General features: G+C 43.0%; 1 protein-coding gene across 4 annotated transcripts in view; it reads left to right on the plus strand.

The window, feature by feature from the left end:
• The window catches only part of PPP1R42 (protein phosphatase 1 regulatory subunit 42), a 55,608-nt gene that overhangs the window by 637 nt on the left and 30,293 nt on the right, over window positions 1–24,678 (plus strand). For 3 of the 4 annotated variants that reach the window (XM_025188872.3, XM_025188870.3, XM_014577770.4), the window contains exons 2-5: window positions 1,680–1,895; window positions 5,512–5,678; window positions 8,850–8,988; window positions 16,441–16,557. In XM_025188872.3, the coding sequence (XP_025044657.1) occupies window positions 1,767–1,895; window positions 5,512–5,678; window positions 8,850–8,988; window positions 16,441–16,557 (552 nt within the window). In that variant the 5' untranslated portion in view covers window positions 1,680–1,766. Of the gene's footprint in view, window positions 1–22; window positions 244–1,679; window positions 1,896–5,511; window positions 5,679–8,849; window positions 8,989–16,440; window positions 16,558–24,678 lie in introns of those variants that run through there. The other variant, XM_006131481.5, reaches the window with a different exon arrangement.

Consider the following 24,678-nt stretch of genomic DNA (forward strand, 5'->3'; position numbering starts at 1 on the left):
TCTCCCCCTCCCTTCTGCCTCCTTGCCCCTCGGGGACGGTTGAGCCAGCTGGAGGCTCGAGGCAGGGTTGTAGCTTCTTCCATTCCAGTGGGCGGAGGAACTGTCTACCCGGCAGCCTCTGCGGCTGGCTTTCGGTTACCCTAGCAACCGGCCCTGAACTAGACGGCTTGGGGAGCCGCGCGTGGTTCCGTCACATCGCTCACTAAGGCTGGTGCTGGTCCGCTGGCGGGGGCGAGGCGCGTGGTACGCGAGGGCGCCCGGGCGCCCGTTCATGCAGCTCAAGGAGGCGGGGGGGGGGGGGGTGTCTCGGGAGAAGGGTTGGCTCTGGAGAGGAGCGGGGAGGGGATCGGGAGGAGGGACAAGCCACTGCCGTCGGGTGACGGGGATGGGGAGGATGGCAGGGGAGATGCTGCAGCCGATGGGGCAAATGCGGGATGATCAGGGAGATGCGGCGCTGCCCACATTGGGTTAGCCGGGCCGGGAGGAAGTAGGGAAGTGATGGGTGGAATGAGGATGGCAGAAGGGACTCAGTGATTAGGTGGGTCAGGCAGCAGGGGGACAGCTACATGTGGCTCCATAGTATGTAAGGCCTGACAGCCTTGGTGTATGGTCTGAAGTCTATGTCCTTGCATTTCAGCTTCTGCCTTTGCATTTCAGCTGCTGCTTAGTTTCTTATACTTAATTTCTTTTTGTATTGCTGACTTGAGCCGATCATGCTCTTGGCTTAAAAATAAGATTCTTAAAGCAATACATGTGGGGTTGATTGATACTATGTGTCTTTGGGGTTGGCACAAAAAAATGTCAAGCTTTGGTCCACAACCATTAAAGCTCGAACTGGTTTTTTTGTTTTGGGTTTCATTTGTTTGTTTTTTAGTTTATAAAAAAAGCTTAGATTCTCATGTAGTCTCACAAATCCAGGAGCTAAGGATTTAAGAGAAAACACAACTATCAGGGGAGCTGGTAACAAGATGCTCTCCATGGTTTGTCTCAAGACCAGGCCACTGGTAAAATTGTAGGGGAAAGCTTAAGGAGAATCTGCTCAGCTCTTTTTGAATTGAGTGAGCAGGAAAAAGTATATTTTCCCTGTTGTAGAAAACAACTTTATTTAATTTTATTTATGTTCAACTGGACCTGGTGAACTTTAGACTTTGCATGTGGTCGGTCCTGCCTAAGACTATTCTATGGGGCAGTAGAAACAATTCCTGGCCACTTTTACATAAATAAATAATTCCTGAGAGTTCCTAACCCTAATTTCAAAAGCACTTTTATCAGCAGTTGATCAATTTAGACCAAATCTAGGAAGCTTGAATTACATCTAATATCCTAAAAGTAGGGATGTAAATACACATTAAAACAGTTAACTGATTAAACAATTAAAATTATATAATTTAACCGGTTAACTGTTGGAGGGGTGGTGAAGAGCAGCAGGGACTGCGTTCCCACCAGAGCTGCAGTACTGCCCTACAATAAATTCCAGAAACAGGAGTTGAAAATAAGGAGGCCACAATAGTTTATAAAAGTGGAGGCTTCTGTTTATAAATATCTTGCAGTAAATGTAAAAGGAATTGCATAGGAAAAATTACATTAAACTTTAATGAGATTTTAGTAAAAAAAATGTTTGACTTTTCCAGATTTTCTGTAGACAGACACTAATCTTGTTTGTTCCTTTTGTTTTTAAGGAACTTTTGAAAAGCCATTTGCAAGACTATATGGAATGCTAGTGATATCGAAACAGTTTCGGCAAACATTTGGCTAACTGCAGAATTATGGTTCGACTAACCTTGGATCTAGTTGTTAAAACTGTCAGTCACAAAAACTACAAAGAAGAGTCCCTGGCACAGTACCTGAGAAAGATAACTCACCTGAACTTATCAGATAAAAATATTGATACAATTGTAAGAGCTTTTTCATAAATCATGAAAATACTACTTTTAATTTTTATCTCAGTTTTATAGTGGGGGGTTTAGGATGTTTTAGTGCTGTTTTTTGATGACTTGTTAATTGTTGGGAGTAGGGATGTTAGCATATAGTTGTGTAAATGATTAACCAATAAGGTTGGGCTTATCAGTTCATCCAAATGATTACACACACTCTCCCCGCCTTGCTGCCTCTGTATCAGAAGCTGGTGCCTCTGGAGAGCTAGCTGTTAAGTTGGCTTCTTCCTGAGCACCAGATCCCACAGAGCTGCCTGCCACCCTTATCCCCACGCTACTGCCTCTGATAGGTGGTAGTTGGTACACTGGGGTGGGCAATAATTTTAGATGGGGGGCCACATCACTAATTTTTGAAGTGGCCCAGAGCCACCCTGGAAAGGGTGGGGCCTTGGGTGGAAGCAGCAGGGCCAGGACACTTCTGTGCTCCCCTGCCCACAGACGCTGATTGGCCTAGGGGGTGGGGGAGCACACAAACTCTTTGCCCCTGCTCTCCCCCTGCCTAGAGAGAACTGCTAGCTGTTCAGAATAGCTGGCAGTTCCCTCTAGGTACCTGCACCCCTGGAGGTGGGAAGAGACTTCATGTGCTCCCTCCATCCCTGAGTCAATCAGGTCCTGGGGGTAGGGGGAGCTTTCTCGCTCCCTGCCCCCCACCTTGCAAGGGGTGCACAGCGCTTAGAGTGGACTGGTTGGGGAGCAGGGGAGCAGTCTGGAGTCCTCAGGCTGGTGAGAACTTGGGCACGGTGGGGAGAGCCAGGTTTAAAGCCGGCTCTTCACGAGCACTAGTTTTGCAGAGCTACCTCTCCCCCGCCCACATATCATGCTGTTGTCTCTGTATTAGAGGCAGCAGTGAGCGGGTAGGGGAGAGGAGAAGGGTAGGTGTGGTGCCAATGCAGCCTCTGTCTGCTGGGAGCTTGGGCCCCCCGTGGACAGTAGCTGCTGCCGTTCCACACTGCTGCCTCTGCAGCAGCATGGGGTGGCAGGCGGGAGTCGGTCTTCACAGGGAGCTCTGATACACAGGCAGTAACATGGGGTGGCAGAGGGCTCGGGGCCAGGAGTGCTGCCAGCCCCTCCCCTGTAGATCATCGAATAATTGTGTAACTACTACGATTTTGTGCAGTTACACGATTATTAATTTAAACAATATTTAACACCCCCTGTTAGGAAGACAATGCTGATCCCTATATTTTATTTTAAAAGATTTTAATTGCCCAGATTTTTTAAAAGATGCTGTTTAGAAACATTTGATCCTGCATTGGTGAATTTTTAAAAATGTATACTCAGAGAGCCTGCATGTACTTGGCAGCACATAAGATTAATCTGGAATGTACAGATATTTGGAATATATACAGTTATAACTGTGATAGTATCTGTAGTATTTTCATATACTCACACACTTCAGTGTTTCGTAATTTCCACTGATCAAAAAAATTATTCTTCACTATTGACCTTAGGCTGTTTTCCTAAGGTAGGCATAACTCTCATTGAAGTCAGCTGGGATTTTTACCTTCATGAAATTGGGGAGTATAACCTATGTATTCCTCAGACAGGAAGGACGTATTGGGCACATCAGCTGTGTTACATAATATTTTTATTAAAAGAAAGTATATAAAAGCAATTAGCCTTTGAAGAAGACAGATGCACTGAGTCAATGACTTTCTGCCTTTCAAATGTTAAACAGTATTTTGTAGTTAAAAGGTTAAAGTAAAATCCTTCGTAACATTCCAAAGAATGGAAAAATATATAGTTATAGATTTAAAAATGAAATTAGTTTGCTATATTTTAACTACTTTTGAGATATTTGTCACCTTATTAAATTCATGAAAAATTTGAGCTGTAAAATATATACAGTGGATTGATTCTGATTAGGGGCCTTTGGGCATCGCTGCAATGCAAATAATACCCAGTAAAAATTATTAATTAATGACTAATGGGGAGAGGAACAGAAACTCGGCAGCTCATATTTTTTATTATTTTAAAGAAGTAATAGCCTCAAATGCTGCTAAAATACATAACTACTTTTAAATGAGCCATTTTAAAATACATCATTACTTTTAAATGAGCCATTTTTCATCTCTTGGGAATCTTAAGGAAAAATTGTTCACTTGTAGCAAATTCTTTGCATTTGCCCATGATTTAGTCCCTGTATTTTTGGAGAAAGATTGGGAACAGGAAGGAGAGAAACAGAATGGACTCTGGCAATTTCGAACCAGTATAATGCCTCTCCAAAATTGTACATTTAGATCTTTCATTACTGAATTAATTTGCTCTCTTTGGCCTAAGCATTTAAAATAATGGTACTTAATTTTAAAAGAGTAAATCTGCAAACTGTGAGCTCGATCCTGCCCCCTTTCAACTTAATTTCAGTAGGGCCTGGATTAATTCTGATTCCCTCAAGATATTGCATGTATTTTGATGTTGTTTGACCCTGAGTAGCTAAACTGAAATCAGGCTATGTCTAGACTGCCGCTTTTGGGCAGAAAAACGTACGCAAATTGCACTCCACAATTAGCGTACCTTTTTCCGGTTGTTTTGTTGTAAGAGGCTTTTCCAAAATTTGGCCCGTCTACACTAGGCCAAATTTCGGAAAAACCTCCTCTTTTGGAAGAGACCTTCTTCCTCATGGCATGAGAAAGATAGGGCTTCCAAAAGAGCACATCTGCTCTTCCACAAAAAATGTCAGAAGAGCAGACATGTTCCCTTGACACGGCAGAGATTTTCTGGGATACCTCTGGTATCCTGGAAAATCTCCATAGTCTAGACATATCCTCAGCAGGAGCGGCCCAAGGCCGGCTGCAGCAGCTGGCACCCCCGGCGGAATGCGCGATCGGTGCCCCTGCCTGATGTCATCGGTGGGTGCCCTGGGCGCTCCCATGACGTCATCATCAGGCACCCTCGGTGGCGGCGCCCTAGGCAGCGGCCGAGTCCGCCTATAGCCACGGGCTGCCCCGATCATCAGTGATGGATTTCTTAAACAAACACCAAACCCTGTTTTCAATAGTGAAGATATTAGGCCCCAATTGTATAACTGGATCTATGCAGGCAAATCCCTGCAGTCTAAAGGAGCACCATTGACATTAAAAGAGCTAAATACAGGTGCAGGGGACTGCCCATGAAGATCCAGTTGCAGGACCACATCTTTAGCTATCAGTGTGACGGATGCCTTAGGAATACTTTGATATAAAAATGCTAGCAGAATGTTATATATATTTTTCAGGTTATTTTTAATAATGTCTTTCAAGGAATCATCATATTCTGGTGAAATCTTAAAAGATGAAGTATAGTAAAATGCATTCAACAATTGTATATTTTCTTCACCAAGAAACTTTTCACAGGCTGGTGTGAGTCATAATTCTCAGTTTCAATACAGCAAATAATTAAAGAGAAAAACCAGTCTTTAGTTTAAGGAGTTTAATTATGTTTACTACAGATGTTGAATTAATCTTAGGTTAAAGTGTTTGCCGGTGGTGCAAATCTACAGATAGATCATATCACAGAAGTGAAGCTAAGGCAAAAAATAACAAGCTTCAAATGCTGATTATAAGAGAGCTATATATAATCATTTTATTCTTTTTTCCAGGATGACCTCTCTTTGTGCAGAAATCTTAATGTCCTGTATCTGTATGATAACCAAATTAGACAAATCCATAACTTGGGCTTTGCTTCAAATCTAACACATCTCTACCTGCAAAACAATTGCATTTCATGTATAGAGAACCTCACATCACTGAAAAAACTTGAGAAACTGTAAGTGAAAATCGTTTATTATTTTGCAAAAGTAAAAAATTCTTTATACTATGTATTAATAAGACATTTAAGAAAAAAATTAAGCATTGAAGTCCTTTCGCTATAAGTAAGATAATATTGTGTCTCATCTGTGTCAAAGTCAGATCTGACAGTTAAAAGACAATAGTGGAAGACAGGTATATCAATCCTAAAATGGTGAAGGCTCAGGTTCTTTAGAGGGACTTGAGTCCAGTTAAGACCTTAAAAAACTGCTCTTCTGGGGAGAGAGAGAAGGATGCCAAACAAGCTGCAGCAGGTTTAGGGGTATTAGCAAGAAAAGGTTTCTTCTAGGTAGAAGGCTGCTCTTGTCCCTGTAGGGCAGTGGTAGTCATTTTTTGTTGCTGTCAAAGTCCAAATTTGTTGGTCAAGATATAGTTGAGATCCATACTCCTACAAAAATAATAGTGATAATAAATAAATTTTGGGGTAGTATGTAGTGGTCCAGATTTCACCCAAGGTCTGCCTATTGATTTCCCCAAGTAATGTGGGGAATAACCAAGTTTACTTCAGTTTGGGGAAGGGCTGGCAGCCAGTTGCCAACATAAGTCAATACCTTGAGAAGGACAAAGAAATGTATTTCTTTTGTGTTGTGTGTTTGTTTTTTATGCTGAAGAGAACTACTTGGGCCTACCTTGAGGCTCACCTTGTAAGTATTGGGGGGAAATGTCCAGATCATTCAAAACCTCCAGCATAGAACTGATTTACTTGAATTACTGCTGCCAAAGGCAGAAACTCTAGCTGATAAGGCAAAGGAGGAGCCTTGCCAAAAATCATAAGTACCCTTCATTGTCTATATAATATTTTCTTTCAAGTGTTTTGTGACCACATACTTTATATAGTGATGGATATTATTTGAAATTTAACATTAGACTTATACTGTCTATACAGAAGATCTAATAATGGTATTATCTGCAGAGTAATAGAATCAATATATTGGCATCTATTAATCTATAAATAGTACAGCCAGATACAAATCTATTTACATAGGAGTTCCTCAATTGAAATTCCTCATGATATTAATTCAGGGATAAGCAAGAGAGCCTCCGCAGCCTGGATACAGCCCGCCAAGCCGATTAATCTGGCCCACGGACACCCTGCTGCTCCCCCGCCTTCAGGCCAATCGAGACTTGGGTACAGGGCAGTGTGCAAAGTTACCTCCCCCCACCAGGGGTTCAGGACACCAGAGGGAACCGCCAGGTCACCCCTCACTCTAGGGCCACATGTCCCTTGCAGGTGGATGACGGGGTGAGAGACTTCGTATGCTCCCATGCCCCCAGGCCAATCACCCCCAGGGCACCTAGAGGGAACTGCAGCTATTCAAAACTGCCAGTGGTTCTCTCTAGGGGTATGTCTAGACTGCATCCCTCTGTCGGCAGAGGGATGCAGATTAGGCAGGTCGACATTGCAAATGAGGCAGGGATTTAAATATCCCATGCCTAATTTGCATAAAAATGGCCACCACGTTTTGCTGGCTCAGCACTTTGTCGGCAAAAAACGGCAGTTTAGAGGGGGATCTGTCTAGAAAGAATGCCTTTTTCGACAGATCCCTTATGCCTCCTGGCTGGTGTCCTGATGGGTATCTGCTCCAGAGGCTGAGAGTGGGACATGCCACATAGTGGGGGAGAAATGGGGGTTTCTGCTCTGGAGGTTGGGAATGTGTATGTGTGTTTGTTAATAAACTGGGTGCCATGGTGGCACACATCCAAACCAGTGCACATGACCTCAATATTTGTGCACAAGCCAAAACTCACTCCTTCACAGTTGGAAAATCTTAGAGGGAGTACTAGCGTAGGGCCACTTGAGAAATTTGTGAAGTGGCTCGCCTTCAAAAATGATTGTCTACCCCTGCATTAATTGCTATATTTAAATAATACCCAGGAGGGATTAATTTCTATTTGAGATGTGAGTGTGAATCTGCTCTTTTATTTTTCTTTTATCCTCTGTCACGTCCCAAGTGTGCCTTGTCCTGAGGCAGTGTGGCCCAATGGCTACCATATATAACACAGTCCTGGGGTATAGGGCAGCACATCCTAATGGCTAAAATCAATAGGAATAGCCCTTGGTTCAGGGCCACACAGCCTAATGGTGAGTTTGGAGCAATAGCCCCAGTAGGGCTCCCCCCCGCCCCCGAGTCCACCCTACTCCATCAGGCTCCAACCCAGGGCCCTGTAAGTGGCGGAGTGCTCCACCACTCACTCAGCAGGGAATCCAACTGGAACCATCAAGATCACTTGGGTGGGAGATACCACTTCCCCACCTGGGTCACTTCCTACCAAAGTTGGCATGGGGATGCTCCACATGTTTTCTGGGTCCTCAAGTTCCACAGCAACAGCCTCCCTCTGGGGCTCCTCCAGAGCTGGCAGCTCAAGGCAGTCTCCCAGGTCTGTGGCTGGAGTGTCTCTGGGGCTCCCAAAAAAGAGCCTTTTCCTTCAGAGTCCTGCTCAGACTGAACTAAGCTGCTCCCTTTTATACTGCTCCAGCCCTTCAAGCATGCCCAGTGAGAACATAAGAACGGCCATACTGGGTCAGAGGTCCATCTAATCCAGTATCCTGTCTGCCGACAGTGGCCAATACCAGATACCTCAAAGGGAGGGATCACAACAGGTAATCCTCATGTGATCTCTCCACTGTCACCCCCCTCCAAAGAAACAGAGGCTAGGGATACCATTTCTAACCATCCTGGCTAATAGCCATTGATGGACCTAACTTCCATGAATCTATCTTGCTCTTTTTTGAACCCTGTTCTAGCCTTCACCGCATCCTCTGGCAAGAAGGTCCACAGGCTAACTGTGCGCTGAGTGAAGAAAAACTTCCTTTTGTTTTTTTTAAACCTGCTGCCTATTAATTTCATTTGGTGACCCCTTGTTCTTTTATTGCAGGAATAAGTAAATAACATTTCCTTATTCACTTTTTCCATACCAGTCATGATTTTATAGATCTCTATCATATCCCCCCTTAGTCTCCTCTTTTCTAAGCTGAAAAATCCAAGTCTTTTTAATCTCTCTTCATAAGGCTGGGAGTTGGGACCTCTTCTGCCCATAGAGTATTAATCCTTCCTGGACCAGTGTGGGGTATATATACCCTGTCACACCCTCCAGCTATGTTAAGTCTCATTTATATTGTTTTCTGCAGGTATCTGGGAGGCAATTACATCACTGTAATTGAAGGCTTGGAAACATTAGAAGAACTGAGAGAGCTGCATGTCGAAAGCCAACGGCTTCCTCTTGGAGAAAAGCTCTTGTTTGATCCAAGAACTCTTCATTCTCTGGCAGTAAGTAGTATCTGTAAAGGGTTAATTTTTTTCTCTCTCCATGTAACTTAGAAAAAAGCTCAGTATAAGCTGAACTGTTGCATTCTCACAAAGTCTAGCAACCTGGCTGTTTGTTTATTTATGGCATATATTTATTTATTAGCCTGAAGCTTATGTTTACACTTCCTGTATACAGAAGAAAGAAACAATATGTTGAAAAAATGTGAAAGAAGGTTTATCACAGAGAAGTCAGTTATTCAGTTCTTGGGTACAGAGCTTACAAAACTTTTTCAGAAGTGGCATGTAAAGTTAATAACCCATCAGCCAATGAATTTGACAGCATAAGGAAAATCCTTATGAAAGGTTTTTTTCAGTCTATGAAATATCATCAGTTTTTTCTTCAACCATCTTCAAAGTGATATCTTTTGTCCTTTTTCTACAAAGTTAATCACAGTATCTATTTTTGCTCTTCACTTTAGTTTCTCATCCCATCTGTTTTTGGTTGTCATGTATGGAAACAATGAAAGGGACAGAAATATGAGACCAGTCATCTCTCTGTTGATTATCAGCTATTGTTTTGCTGACCTGCAGTGATCCACGGACCACTGTTTGGGAAATATGGAGTTATTAATTGTGTGCACAGGAAGGATGGTAGAGCTAAAATTGCTCCCCTTTTCTGGAATGTAGAGCTCACTCTTCCAATCAAATTCTGGGAGGGATTTAGGTTTTGAAATTTGCATTGCTGAAAAACCAGTCAGTGATCATTCAATAATTAGCCCCTTTTTTAGACTAGATTTAAATATGTTAGTTAGTTGAAGATACCTTTTTTCCAGTTCCCAAATGCATAAGTGCTTTTTTTCTTTGACATAAAAGTATATAATAATTTTCTAATTGGGATAAATGTTATCTGGGATAGAACAGCGGGATCACCATAGGTGCTCCAAAACAGTGTTCCATGATGGATTGCCTCATACTGGTCTCCAAAAAGTTGTACTTTACAAAAAAGCCCAGGTCATGATAATTCATTGTTGGACCCATCAAGTGGATAGGTTTCAAAAGAAAGGTTAAGGCAAGAGGACTGTACATATGAAAAGGAGTATACATATGAACAAGGTTTGTGAGGGTCTGATGAAATACACCCTAGAATACTCAAGGAGCTGATAGAGGAAATATCTGAGCCTTTCGCTATCATCTTTGAAAAATCATGAAAGTCGGGAGATTCCAGAAGACTGGGAAAGGGCAAATATGGTGCCATCTATAAAAAGGGAAATAAGAACAACCCAGGAAACTAAGACCAGTCAGTTTAACTTCTGTGCCAGGGAAGATAGTGGAGCAAGTAATTAAGGAATTCATCTGCAAACATCTGGAAGATAATAAGGTGATAGGTATCAGAGGGGTAGCCATGTTAGTCTGAATCTGCAAAAGCGACGAGAAGTCCTGTGGCACCTTATAGCCTAACAGATTTATTGGAGCATAAGCTTTTGTGGGCAAAGATCCACTTCGTCAGAATCATGTAGTGGAAATTCCAGAGGCAGGTATAAATATACAGGCATAAGAAAAGAGTACCAATCAAAAGTAAGGCTAGAGATAACGAGGTCAATTCACGCAGGTTATTTCGAAATAAACTATTTCAAAAGAGTTAATTCGAAGTAGCTTATTTCAAAATAACGCATCTACATACAAAATGTATTTCGAAATAGCATTTTTCTATTTTGAAATAGCATGTCCACACTGAGTGAATGTTGAATCGCATTTAAGGCTGGTTGGAACTAGTTCTGTCTGGGCATCAGGTCAGAAGTTGCCTTGTAGCCGGGACGGCCAGCAGGGCACTCTGGGAAGGGCAGGAGGCCCCCTATTTCGAAATAAATGTCTACACAGCGCTTATTTTGAAATAGCAATTTCAAAATAGGCACTATTCCTTGTGGAATGAGGTTTACCAATTTCGAAATAAGCCCTCTGCTATTTCAAATTAATTTCGAAATAATGGAATGGCTGTGTAGACACTAGGAAAGTTATATTGAAATAACTGCTGTTATTTCAAAATAACTTTGCTGTGTAGACATACCCTCAGGGAGGATGAGGCCCACTTCTATCAGCTGATGTGGAAGCCAGCATGGATTTGTAAAGAACAAATCATGTCAAACCAATCTAATAGCTTTCTTTGATAGGACATCAAGCCCTGTGGGTAAGGGAAAAGTGGTGGATGTGGTATACCTAGACTTTAGTAAGGCTTTTGACATGGTCTTGCATGACCTTCTTATCAGTAGACTAGGAAAATACAAACAGATGGGGCTACTATGAGGTGGGTACATAACTGGCTGGATACCCGTTCTCAAAGAGTGGTTATTAACAGTTCACAATCATGCTGGAAGAACAGTTCACAAGCATTCTGGTGGGATCCTTCAGGGGTCTGTTTTGGGACCGGTTATGTTCAATATTTTCATCAATGATTTAGATCAGTATTTCTTAAACTGTGTGCCATGGCAAACCAGTGTGTCACGAGACAGAGGTGTACCACAGCCTCTTTTAACTTTTTAACACGCGGCAAAGGAGCCACGACTGCTTTTTTTGTTTGTTTGTTTGTTTGTTTGTTTTGTTTGTTTTTTGTTGCTTAAGAATTTTCCCCAGTGTTCCACATAAAAAAATGATTGTTTGGTGTTCTGTGGTCTTGAAGTTTAAGAAACATGATTTAGATGATGGCATAGAGAGTACGATTATTAAGTTTGCAGATGATACCAAGCTGGGAGGGGTTACAAGTACTTTGGAGTATAGGGTCAACATTCAAAATGATCTGGACAAGCTAGAGAAATGGTCTGAACTAAATAGGATGACATTTAATAAGGACAAATGAAAAGTACTCCACTTAGGAAGGAATAATCAGTTTCACACATACAGAATGGGAAGTGATTGTCTAGGAAGGAGTACCTCTGAAAGGGATCTATGGGTCGTAGTGGGCCACAAGTTGAACATGAGTCAATAGTGTGACACTGTTGCAAAAAAAAAGCAAACATGATTCTGGAATGCATTAACAGGAGAGTTGTGAGCAAGACACGAGTAGTCATTCTTCCGTTCTACTCTGTGCTAATTAGGCCTCAACTGGAGTATTGTGTCCAGTTCTGGGCACCAAATTTCAAGAAAAAATGTGGAGTACAGGCAGTCCCCGGGTTACGTACAAGATAGGGACTGTAGGTTTGTTCTTAAGTTGAATTTGTATGTAAGTCGGAACTGGTACATATTGTAGGGGAAACTCTAGCCAAACATTTTTTTTAGTTTTGGATAGCATAGAGAAAGGTTAACTCCCCTCTAATGTTTGTTTTGCTGTCTGTTCCCCTGTTCAGAAGATTTCACATCTATTTCTGTCCCTGTGACAAACTCAGGACTAAAGGAGTAACTCATCAAATACCAAACAGCTCTGCACCATGCTTTGAGCTAATAGCTTTATTTCCACACACCACCCAGGGTTCTAGGAGGAGGGTCCTTTTTTTGCTAACACAATGAGGCCAGCACTTTGTTTGTTTTGGTGGAGTCTTTGTTTGCCCAGGGAGCCCAGCATGTATAGGGGGAGGAGGGGCGGAGAGGCTGCTTTTGTCTGCTGTTCGGCAGCCTGTTGCTCAGGGGAGGGGGCAGCCTGTTGCTGGCAGGGGGGGAGGGGGGAGGCGTGCAGGATGCGAGGCCGCGGGGGGGGGGGGGCACTTTTCCTCTGCCCGGCAGCTCTGCGGGATCCCTGTCCCTGTGGCCAGCTGCTGCAGGCAGAGGCCAGTTGGAGCCGGCCGAAGAGGAGGAGGAGGTGGATTCTAGGACCCAGGTGAGCGAGCCCCGGGGACGCTGCTGCGCTCCCGGAGCCCAGCATGTATAGAGGGGAGGAGGGGCAGAGAGGCTGCTTTTGTCTGCTGTTCGGCAGCCTGTTGCTCAGGGGAGGGGGCAGCCTGTTGCTGGCAGGGGGGTGGGGAGGGCAGCGGGCGTGGGGAGGCACTTTTCCTCTGCCCGGCAGCTCTGCGGGACCCCAGTCGGAGCCGGCCCGAGGAGCAGGAGGATCCTAGGACCCAGGTGAGCGAGCCCCGGGAATGCTGCTGCGCATGTGCGGGAGTTGCCTCACCCCGTTCGTATCTAGGGATCCGACGTAAGTCGGATCCACGTAAGTCGGGGACTGCCTGTAATTGGAGAAGGTCCAGAGAAGAGCAAAAGAAATTATTAAAGTCTAGAAAACATGACCTATAAGGGAAGACTGAGAGAACTGAGCTTGTTTACTTTAGAAGAGAAGACTGAAAGGGGACATGATAGCAGTTTTCAAGTATCTAAAAGGGTGTTACAAGGAAGAGGGAGGAAAAAGTGTTCTCCTTGGCCTCTGATGATAGGACAAGAAGCGATGGGCTTAAATTGCAGCAAGGAAGGTTTAGGTTGGACATTAGGAAAAACTTCCCAACTGTCAGGGTGGTTAAACACTGGAATAAATTGGACATTATGGAATCTCCATCACTACAGATATTTAAGAGCAGGTTAGATGAACATCTATCAGCGATGATCTAGACAGTGCTTGTTCCTGCTTTGAGGGCAGGGGACTGGACTCGATGACCTCTCGAGGTCCCTTCCAGTTCTAGTATTCTATGATTCTGTGATTCTATGATAGAACTGAAAGGAAGGCTGCATAATCTAGTGGTTAGAGCAAGGAATGTGGCTGTCAGGAGATATGAATTTTAATGCCAGCTCTGCTGGAAACTTGGTGTGTGACCATAGGCAAGTCACTTAACTTCTCTGTTTTAGCTCTTCATCGGGAAATTAGGGTTATTGTGATGTTTTCATGATCCTCTGGCTTATGAGGCACCTCTCAGCTGCCTGTACCTTAGTACAAGGGAACCCCACGTGCAACACAAGCATTCTTCTCCAGCCCTTGCAAGCACCACTGTCACTCAGGTACAAATTGAGAGATTACAAAACCTACAAGAGAGGAAAGCAAAGGAAGAAACAAACAGCAGGGTTCCCTATTTATGAAGAACTGTTCTGGTATATCTTGGAGTTCTAAGACACATGGAATCCTTCACCTAGGAGGCAAATGGACAGCTTGCAAGTGTAATGAAAAAAGAGTCTCAGCTTGCTTAGCTGTAAAGCATTGCAAGAATTTGGGATGAGCAATACTTTATTAAACATGAGTATCTTGTTAATTAAGTTTAGGCTCTAGAATGGGTTATGATTTTATCTTACTAGCGGGCTGTGCCCCATGGTTGCTATGTTCTCCAGTCCCCCCTCTGTGGCGGTTTTTGCGTCCAGAGACCATGATGGCATCATTTTGTTGCCCAGAAGGAAAAACTTTTTTATATAAAAAATATGTAACCATTTGTTTCCATTGCTTCTACTTGAATCTTCATTTTTTATTAAATGTATCTTGATTTCACTATAAATAAATTGAAATGCTTTTAATTAAGCTCAGTGGTGATCTAAAGTGAAACTGGTAAACTGGGATGTATGTTTCTTTGGTGAGTACTGTGAGTGTCCAGGCACCTAGGGGTTGGACACTCTAGTACAGAGGTGGGCAAAAGGGCCTCCGCGGGCCGGATCCAGCTCGCCAAGCAGGTTGATCCGGTCCACGGAGGCCCTGCCGCTCCCCCTATCCCCAGGCCAATTAGGGCCTCGGGGCAGGGGAGCGCACACAAAGCTTCCTCCCGCCCTGTGAGCAGCACGCAGCGGTTTGAAGTGCTGTGCGCTGCTCATAAGGCAGGAGGAGACTTCATGTGCTCCTCCGCCCCCAAGCCTTGATTGGCTCGGGGGCAGAAGGAGTGTGCAAACTTTCCCCTGCCTTCCCCACCCTTCCCTGTGAGGAGCATACGGCACTTTAAAGTGCCGTATGCTCACACAAGGTGGGAACAGGGTTAGGGAAGCTTCGCACAGCTCCCCCACTCCCCAGCCAATCAGGACTTGTGGGCAGGGGAGTGCATGACGTCTCTTCCCGCCCTGCAAGCAGCATGTGGCACTTTGAAGTGCCGCATGCTCCTTGCAGGGCGGAAGTAGGGTGGGAGGAGACTTTGTGTGCTCCCCCGTCCCCAGGCCAATCAGGGCCTGGGGGTGGGGGAGTGTGTGAAGCCTCTTCCCTCCCTGCCAGGGCTTAGTGGGAAGGGGGGGCAAACGGGTTCCCCCACCCCCAGACCAATTATGATCTGGGGGTGGGGAAGCCCAGAAGCATTCTAGCCCCACCCTTCCGTATTAGGCATCACCCCTTCTGGATTAGGACCCGCCCCTTCCAGGGCAGCCCTGGTCCACTTCAAAAAAATTTTAAGTGGCCCCCGGCCAAAAATTAATACCTACCCCTGCTCTAGCAAGATGCTTGGTACGCTTTAGGATTAGAGTGTCCCTATCACTAATCTGCCATGTAACAATAGCAGCACCTCAAGGCCTGGAGTGGAGTGCTGGTGTTGCACATGCCTTGTGGAGTTGGAGAACTGACCCCCATTAGGCACAGACAAGGGTTCCTCATGCTAATGACAGGTGGCAGCAAGTTGTTTTACAACCTGGTTAACCCCAGGAAACATGAAGAGATAGAAATAAGTGTCTGTTTCCTTGGAGATAGTCCTTTTGGGCAGAAAGTATGTCACGCCCTGGTGGCCTGTCTTAATTGTATGACCTCAGAAACATGATTTTCAGCATAAATACTGTGGAGGAGTTTGCACGGCCTCTCTGGATTGACAGGAGTTCAGCTAACAAGCAAGGCCCTATTAAGTCTGGTGCTAGCAAGCACACAGGCATAATGTTTTTTCACAGATCTGAGCAAGAATGTCATTTTGGGAGAGCAGGTGGGGCAGCAGCCATACATACCAGGGCGTGGCTTGCTTTTCTTCCCATTTTCCTGACTGTCAGGGAGAGAGTGGAAAGTACTTGAATTCCATGAATTACTCTTATGCTCCCTCCCTTCACCAGCCAGGAGCGAGAGGCATGCTTTCTTATATCAAATAGGTGGCTACAAGGGGTCAGTGGGACTACTTGATGAATAAGGCAGGCAGGTTTTGATTGCAAGTGTGTACTTTCTTATGCCCAGATAAATGTATATGTCCTGCATAAATATATGCTGTCCTTTTAAACCCCTGCAACATCAGTACCACATCTTAATTTGAGTGTCAAACATTCTTATTGCCAACCATAACAATAATTGATTATCTCTTTCCCATGTATTTGAGAACTGCCATGTTGCACATGCAACTCATTTCTTTATGAATAATTTTCAAAATGTAATCTGTCGTTTGATCTCTTTTCTGTCTAAAATGTAAGCATTTTTGGCAAAAGCAAATATATTAGTGTACATAAATGATTTAACCTTTTAGTTGACTAACTTTGGTATAAAAAGATGTGTATTCCTGTTTCCTCATCTTAAATACACATTTCAGCCAAACATTACAAAATTCACAATGTGGTTAATTTTCTCAAAGGAATTATTATTACATTTTTGCAATGTGAGAAAATAATTATATTTTTTCTTTTTTCTTCCAGAAATCTTTGTCAGTGTTGAATATCAGCAATAATAATATAGATGAACTAGAAGAATTAGGACTTCTGGAAAATATTTCCCATCTCATAGCAGTTGACAACCAGCTTCACCATGTGAAGGTATTAAAAAAAATGTTTTTATATTTTGTGGAAATGAAATCAAAATAATCAGACTGGTTGTTGTTGTTATTAAGGTATTTTAATAGACAATTCAACATTTGTTTCATTCTAATAATTTATTATATACCCAGTTGCGGTGCCTGGCCAAATCAGATTGAAGTAAATGTGAATGTTTCCACAGACCTCAGTGGACTGTGAAACAGGCCCACAATGCAAAGGTTACATAGCATCAGAGTGTTGGATTTGGCTTGTTTTAATTAACTTGCAATTACATTTTACCACAATTACATTTTTTGTTCGCTGTTTTCGGGTAAATGCCATAAATCTCCACGCTTTAGTCAGCATTTTTAGTTTTCTTCTAATCTTCAGATTACACCAGAGTTATATCTAGGCTGCCCCCTCTTGTGCAAGAAAATATGCAAATGAGGCAAAGCGGTGAATATTGTCGCACCTCATTTGCATACTTAATGAGCCATCATTTTTGCGCATGGGGCTTTTGTGCAAAAAGGAGCCATTTACACACAAGAGCTGTTCTTCCTGAAAAAAAGCAGCAGAACGGCTCTTGCGCAAGAGGGGATTTTTGTGCAAAAGGTGCTGTGTAAACAGCATCTTTTTGTGCAAAAGCCCCTTGTGCAAAATGGTGGCTCATTAAGTATGCAAATGAAGCACGGCAATATTCATTGCTTCACCTCATTTGCATATTTTCTTGTGCTAAAGGGGGCAGTCTAGATGTAGCCCCCAGGTTTTATTTCTGCCAGAATATCACAAGAAGCAGTGGTTGTGAAAGTGCCTTCTGAATTTCTCTCGTTTGGGAGAAATGAAATCTTTAGGACAAGGGTGGGTTACCTTTTTTGGGTTGGTGGCCACTGACCCACAGAAAAATCAGTTGTGGGCTGCACAAAAGTGAGAAGCAAAAAAACCCCCAAACCAAAATACACTTTACTTATGTGGCCCCCAACTGAGAAGGACAAAGACACGCCCCACATTCCCCTCACACACCAGAGGCTATGGGGGGGCCTGGACTAGTAAATTTTGTGAGCCCCCCCTTAGAATCTGGGGTGGGGCCAAAAATGAGGGGTTCATTGTGTGTGTGTGTGTGTGTGTGTGGCTGCCGAGCATTAATTGGGCTTGGAAAGTGGAGTCTGGGCGGGAGGGAGGGTGCAGAAATGGGTTGGGGGTTGGAGGGTCTGAGAGGATAGGAGGGTGTAGGAGCGGGCTGGGGAGACAGGGTCTGGGTTAGGGATGTTAAATTTAGTTTAATCAACTAATTGACTAGTCGATGGATTTTCCACCGATTAGTTGATAAGTGGGGGAGCTATAGCTTTAAAGCCAGCTCTCCCCAGCGCTGGCTCCTACTCCCTCTCTCGCCACACTGCTTCTGATAGAAACAGCAAGGGATGGGGGGGAAGCGACTAGTTGAGGGCCTTGTCCACTATCCAATAAGTTTTTGCTTATCAGATAGTTGACTAGTCACTTACATCCCTAGTCTGAGTGATGAGGGGTGTTTACCTGGCATTGCTTCCTGGGGATGCACTTGGCTCCATGTCCCCTGCCACTCCCAAGCACCACCCCAGCTGGGGAAAAGCCTCCAGGCAGTCCACAGAACTGCTTCCTCCCCCACAAGTTAGAGCCTATGGGTTGGATCCAGCCCTGGCATGCCTGACTCTGGTCTGCGAGGCTTGGGGCTTCCCCTCTACGGTAAGGAGCTAGTGCTGGTGCTCCAGCCCCATGGGGGGTGCACACCTCTTATATGGGGGACAGGGGAGCCATGAGTCTCGGGGGATTGGATTTGGTCCCAGGGCCTTTGGTTCCTCACCCTGCTTTAGAACCCATACACTCTTTGGAGAAGTGTCTTAATGTCTTCTCTGCCCTTATCTCAGTTATAAAGAAGCCTACATAGTGAGACAGCAATTAAGCTCTTGTGTGTGTTTACAGTCTATTTTTACAGCAGTGAATGTGATTTAAATGAAATGCATTAAATGCATTTTTGGATCTATATTTTCAGTAGTAAAGTTTATCTTCTCAGAAGGCATTTGCTTTTCAGCTATCAGATTTGCAACAGATTAGATTCCATAGATTTTCTGCTTATAAAATCTTCAAGGAACTCACCAGTTATACAGAACTGCTCCATTCCTGGTCAGCATCAAAATGAAAATTCTTCCAAATACACTTGTAAGAAGTCTACTGAATAATTGGACACCAGTAGCTATTTTAAGTTCAAATCATTGATGGTTTATGTTTTTTTTAAACATACTACTATTATTACAGACAAATTACTTCTAAATGGCTACAATTTAATATATATATAGATGTCAAACTTGTCAGTTTTTTCTTTACTGTAACAGGAAATGGCTTCTTAGCCAGATCAGAGCCTTTATATGCGAAGACATACAGTTTGGGATGGTTCTTTACATTTGTGTTTTACCCAAATTTTTCCTTCTATGACTTCATGGGAAAAGATTTTTGTGTAGCCTGTCTGGTTGGGTTAAATTAGTTAGGGCGATATAGACATTGAGGCCATGACTCTCTAGGTTAGAAAATTGAAGATAGGAAACAGTAGTGATACCTTGTTAGTGATCCAGAATTGAAGTGAAAATTAACTGATAAGTTCCAATACTGTCTTTGAAATGAACCTCTATGCCTCAGTTACCACTGCAGAATGAAGTTAATAATAATTACTGCATATTAGCAGTATTCTTGATAAATTAGCATGTCATTATTTAGCTTTTGTTATGAAAAGGCTCAGCAGTGACTCTTTTCTTTTCACTGGTGTATTTTCACTGTTTCTTCAACATAAAAAAATTAAAAGTAAAGCAGATCTCAAGTCTTTACTGTACATTTATAATTTAAATCAAATAACAACAAAGTGCAAAAGTTTGGGTGGTAAATTAAAATTGTAGCCTCCCCCTATGCAGCAGAGGAAAGCAGCAAGAAGAACAGATAAGAACATCAGTTATTGTTAGATGTTTTGGGCAAAAATTGGAAACAATTTGTGTGGGCAAAGGAGAATGGGCAGATGGTGAAAAAGTCTGCGCAGTGGAGAGAAATGACAGAGAAGAGGATCAGTAGCTAGAAGGCCATCAAGGATTGTGCAAAGTTTAATAGCAACAGTGAGAACATGTAGTTGTCTCTGCAGGAGAGGGAAATGGCAGTGGGAATGGAATAGTGGTCTGTGTAGGAGAAAAAAAGTTGTAAAAGGCATAGCAAAACTAGGGAACATGTACCACCTCATGTACATCCTTCACACTGAAGCAAAATGCAGGACAATGTAGCACTTTAAAGACTAACAAGATGGTTTATTAGATGATGAGCTTTCGTGGGCCAGACCCACTTCCTCAGATCAAAAGGATCATATCTGAGGTAGTGGGTCTGGCCCACGAAAGCTCATCATCTAATAAACCATCTTGTTAGTCTTTAAAGTGCTACATTGTCCTGCATTTTGCTTCAGCTACCCCAGTCTAACACGGCTACATTTCTATCATCCTTCACACTGTTTATGAGGTTTGTCCAGTATAACTATATCAATTATCTTTTTCTTTGAACATAAAATTTTATTTCAGTTTTGTTATGGCAGCATAATAAATCCAACCCTGCACCTTTGCTGAGTGTGACCTTAAAGAATTGAGTATTAACACTAATAAATTCACATACTTGAGGTTTGGGACAATTACGAAATATTTCAGCTTCATTAATAGACAAAACAAAGAACATGACCCTGCTTCTGCTAAAAGAGGTTTGAATAATCAAGTGTAGTCTGTATTACACTGAAGGAAATTTAATAGAAAAACTTTAGATACAGTAATTGTATTTAATTCTTGCCAACCAACTATTGTTTTAAGAGCATACTATATTCTGATTCCAGGAAGCTGAAAATAAAAACAACACACAAGCTAAAACCTAAGGACAACTTTGATTTAAAATTCACATTTCCATCTGAACATTTTCTACATGGAGTTATAAAAGTAATACCTAATATTCAAATAACTGAGGTTAAAGAAAACTATATTCTCTATATTTATTTGGATTATTTGACAGGCTTTCTCTTTCTTAAGTGTAGTTAGCTAATTAGTCAGCTTCATATTTTTTGTGAGTGTTCTGACACAGCAACAGAGAAAAGAAAATCATTTTTAAGAATAAGAAAATGTTATAAAACCATCCAAACTAGCAGGAGGGAGCCAGCTTTGTATACAGTGCATGAAACTATGTGTAGCTGTTTTTTTTTTTAAATTGGCTAAATTATAAGTTGTGTGCTTAACATGCCTTTTACTAACAGCAGCCGCACTGTTGAGATATAACCACATGTTTTAAAAGCTCTTTTTATCTAAATTTTCAGTTACACCTGGGATTCTTCCAAATGAAATATTTTTTAAAAATCTAATTTACTTTTCCTGTGTCTGCTTGTTTGCTTTTTTCATTTCTCCGTGTCTGAACAAGAAAAATAGACAAGCCAATTTCACTTTTGTTTCTAGTTGGATTCTCACACACCACCAGGATGCTGTTTGGTTATGTTTGAGTGCAAATACTGAAAGGAATGTTTGTGTGTTTAAGAAAAAACTGCTTCAGTTAGAACTTTACAAAGTGCTAGAAATATTCTGATAGTTTTATAAAAACTTAAATCTAGAAACATTTATTTTGAGAAAAATATGACCTAATGTCTATGTAAATGTTATATTTGATACAGAAAATACAGCTGAAAAAACCTGTATTAAACCATCAGTATGTTCAGAATCTTTAATTTATTCAACCTCTGGCCAGTATTGATTATGACAAGAAGATATCAAAAAAGATTAATTCATTCACTTCACAATTCAGTCAGGAACAAGAGAAAATTATAGATTTTTTCTCAAATAGATTATGACAGGTAGTCAGAATGGTGACAAATTGCTGTCTGTAGATGTAGTTAGGGCAGCTGAGCTAGACATTTCCAATAAAATTGGAGCACACTGGTCAAATTCTAGTTTTTAAATGGCCATCATTAATTGTGAAGAAGGTTATTGCCAGTATTACAGCAGCCTAGTAAGGCACTCACACCTCCCATATATAGAATATAATTTGCTCTTCAATATTTTGTAGCAGACCTCAAAGTGATAGCATGACATGATCATTTATCAAATAGAGACTGCCCAGAAAAGTGTCTGGTCCCCTTAGTACAGTTTATTGAAAGCTGGAAAGTGAAAGCTCTTTATTAGAGACAGGAAGGCAATGAACAACTAGAGCATATCGAAAGGCTAATCATATTTCAGCACAGGATTAGTATGTTCTTAGATAAACATACACTAGAGTGAGTTTGTTCTGGGTCATTTATCAAGTGAGTAACTGCTCAAGAAAATCTACAGGATTCTTTGTGTACATTCATCAAAGTTTAGCTGTATACATGTTATAGTTTTAAGCAATATGCAGTTTTGTATTCTAAAAACCTATATTAACTGAATTAATTATTTAAAGTGAAATCTAATCATCTTGTTAAATATTTTCTTCAGGACAATGGCTGATTGCCCAGATAAGAACAAAATCATAAATTATGCCGGCTAAATACTTTCTCTAAAAAAAAAAATAGGCAAAAATGTTTTTCCTAAAATTAGTTAGCACTCTTTCAGAGAGGGAAAAGACAGCGGGGTTTACCCTGACGGTACTAATGTATGTTTTCACAGAATTATGCACACAGATACTGGTAGAGTCTTCCTTTGTAATTACTGTTTTGGAGCTAACAACATTTCTGTAGGTGGACAGTTCCCATGTGGGAAGTTCTATTTAAAAAAAAAAGGTTCTGCGTCTTCACATTGTAACTGTTTCCTCTCAGGCTTCAGCACTCGCTCTGTTAGCATGGATTTTCCAAGAACTGTTCTTCCATGGGCTTCCCACAGGCTGCTATTCCAGATCTGCCCTTAAGAGTTCCAAACCATGGAGGGCAGAAGTGGATTTAAGCATTAACTTACCTGCAAAAGTCCTATTGGTTTTCGTTGGGAAGGAGGAGGTTCATGCTGCCTTTTTCTATGTCCCCTTGTTCTTTCCCAATGGATCCTAAACCACCTGGTACAGTAGTAGAGAGGCTTTCACCAGATTGGGAGAAAAATGGAATGATGCAGTAGAGTATCATCTTCTGCACTCTCCATGCTAGATTTAAGTCCCTTGTACTCTCAGGCTAAGTCTACACTACAGGGTTTTTGCGCAAAAACAGTGGTTGTTGCCCCAAAACCCACAGAGCGGACACACCTCAAGCATGTTTTTGCGCAAGAAAATTTACAGTGGAATTGCAAAATGGAGGGCTTTTTGCGGTATAGGTATTCCTTTTTCTACGAGGAATAACTCCTTTTTGCTCAAGAGTTCTTGCGCAAAAAGATGTGTGGATGCTCAATAGGAGTTCTTGCGCAAAAAGAGCCTATTAGAAAAAGCACAAGTGCTCTGATGGCCATTCTGTTAATGGTAATCAGAGCTTTCTTGCGCAAGAGCATCCATGCAGTGTGGATGCTCTTGCGCAAAAGGGCATCACTATTGCGATGCATTTTTGTAGTGTGGACGTGCTTTTGTGCAAGACGTTTTTGCGGAATATCTCTTCCGCAAAAAGCTTCTTGCGCAAAAGACTGCATTGTAGACATAGCCTCAGAGAGAGTAGATGGTAAGGGCACATTGTAATTAACTTTGAAGTCTGAATTTGAAGGAGGAACTGTGAACTTGGATCAACAGATATTTGATTTTTGCTATCAAAACTTGGAAACTTTCTAAACTTTCTAGTTTATGAAATGCTGATCTCATTCAGAAGATATATAACTATGGTACAACAGGTCTCTCTTCTCTCTCTCTCTCTGTCACACACACTCACTCACTCAGGGTATGTCTACACTACAGAGTTAGTTCGAACTAACGGAGGTTAGTTCGAACTAACTTTGATAGGCGCTACACTAGCGCTCCGCTACTTCGAACTTAATTCGAACTAGCGGAGCGCTTAGTTTGAACTAGGAAACCTCATTTTACGAGGATTAAGCCTAGTTCGAACTAGCTAGTTCGAATTAAGGGCTGTGTAGACCCTTAATTCGAACTAGTGGGAGGCTAGCCCTCCCCAGGTTTCCCTGGTGGCCACTCTGGCCACCACCAGGGAAACTCTTCTGCCCCCCTCCCGGCCCCGGACCCCTTAAAGGGGCACGGGCTGGCTACGGTGCCCGTGCCAGGTGCAAGCCTGCCAGCACCCAGCCAGCAGACCCTGCACCTGGCACGGATCGAGCCAGCCACCCGATGCCCCCCAGCCCTCCCCCTCTTCCCAGGACCAGGCTGGCGGCTCCCGGGAGCTTGCCCGGGACCACAAGAGGCGGGCACCCGCCTGGGCTAGTGAGGACATCGTGGACCTTGTCCACGATCTCCGCACTAGGCACAGGAAAGTGGCCGGCTTGGGCAGGAGAGCTGCCAGCCTGGCCACCCAGGAGCAGGTGTGCATGAAAATCAAGGGGGTCCAGTGAGACCCCCGACCCTGAGCCCTGAGCTTACAATGGCCGTCCTGTGTCAGACCAAAGGTCCATCTAGCCCAGTAGCCTGTCTGCCGACAGCGGCCAACCCTAGGGCCCCTGGAGGGGATGGACCGAAGACAGTGACCTAGCCATTTGACTCGTGCCATCCCACTCCAGCCTTCCACAAACCTTGGGCAGAGACACCACTCCTACCCCCTGGCTAATAGCACTCCATAGACCCAACCTCCATGACTTGATCTCACTTCCCTTTAAACTCTGTTCTAGTTGTAGCCTTCACAGCCTCCTGCAGCAAGGAGTTCCACAGGTTGACTCTTTGCTTTGTGAAGAACAACTTTCTGTTACTAGTTTGAAGCCTGCTACCCATTCCTTTCCTTTGGTGTCCTCTAGTCCTTCTTTATGGGAACTAATGAAGAACTTTTCTGTATGTACCCTCTCCACCCAACTCCTGCTTTTAGAAACCTCTATCCTGTCCCCCCTCCGTCTCCTCTTTTCTAAGCTGAGAAGTGCCAGTCTCTTTAGCCTCTCTTCATATGGGACCTGTTCCCAACCCCTGATCATTGTAGTTGCCCTCCCCTCTCCCAGCCTCTCTCTTCCCCTCTCCCACCTCCTTTTCCCAGTCTCCCCCAGTTTTGTTCAATAAAGACAGATTCCATTTTTGACC

This window comes from Pelodiscus sinensis, chromosome 2 (assembly GCF_052426305.1).
Source record: "Pelodiscus sinensis isolate ZL-2025 chromosome 2, ASM5242630v1, whole genome shotgun sequence".
Lineage (NCBI taxonomy): Eukaryota > Metazoa > Chordata > Testudines > Trionychidae > Pelodiscus > Pelodiscus sinensis.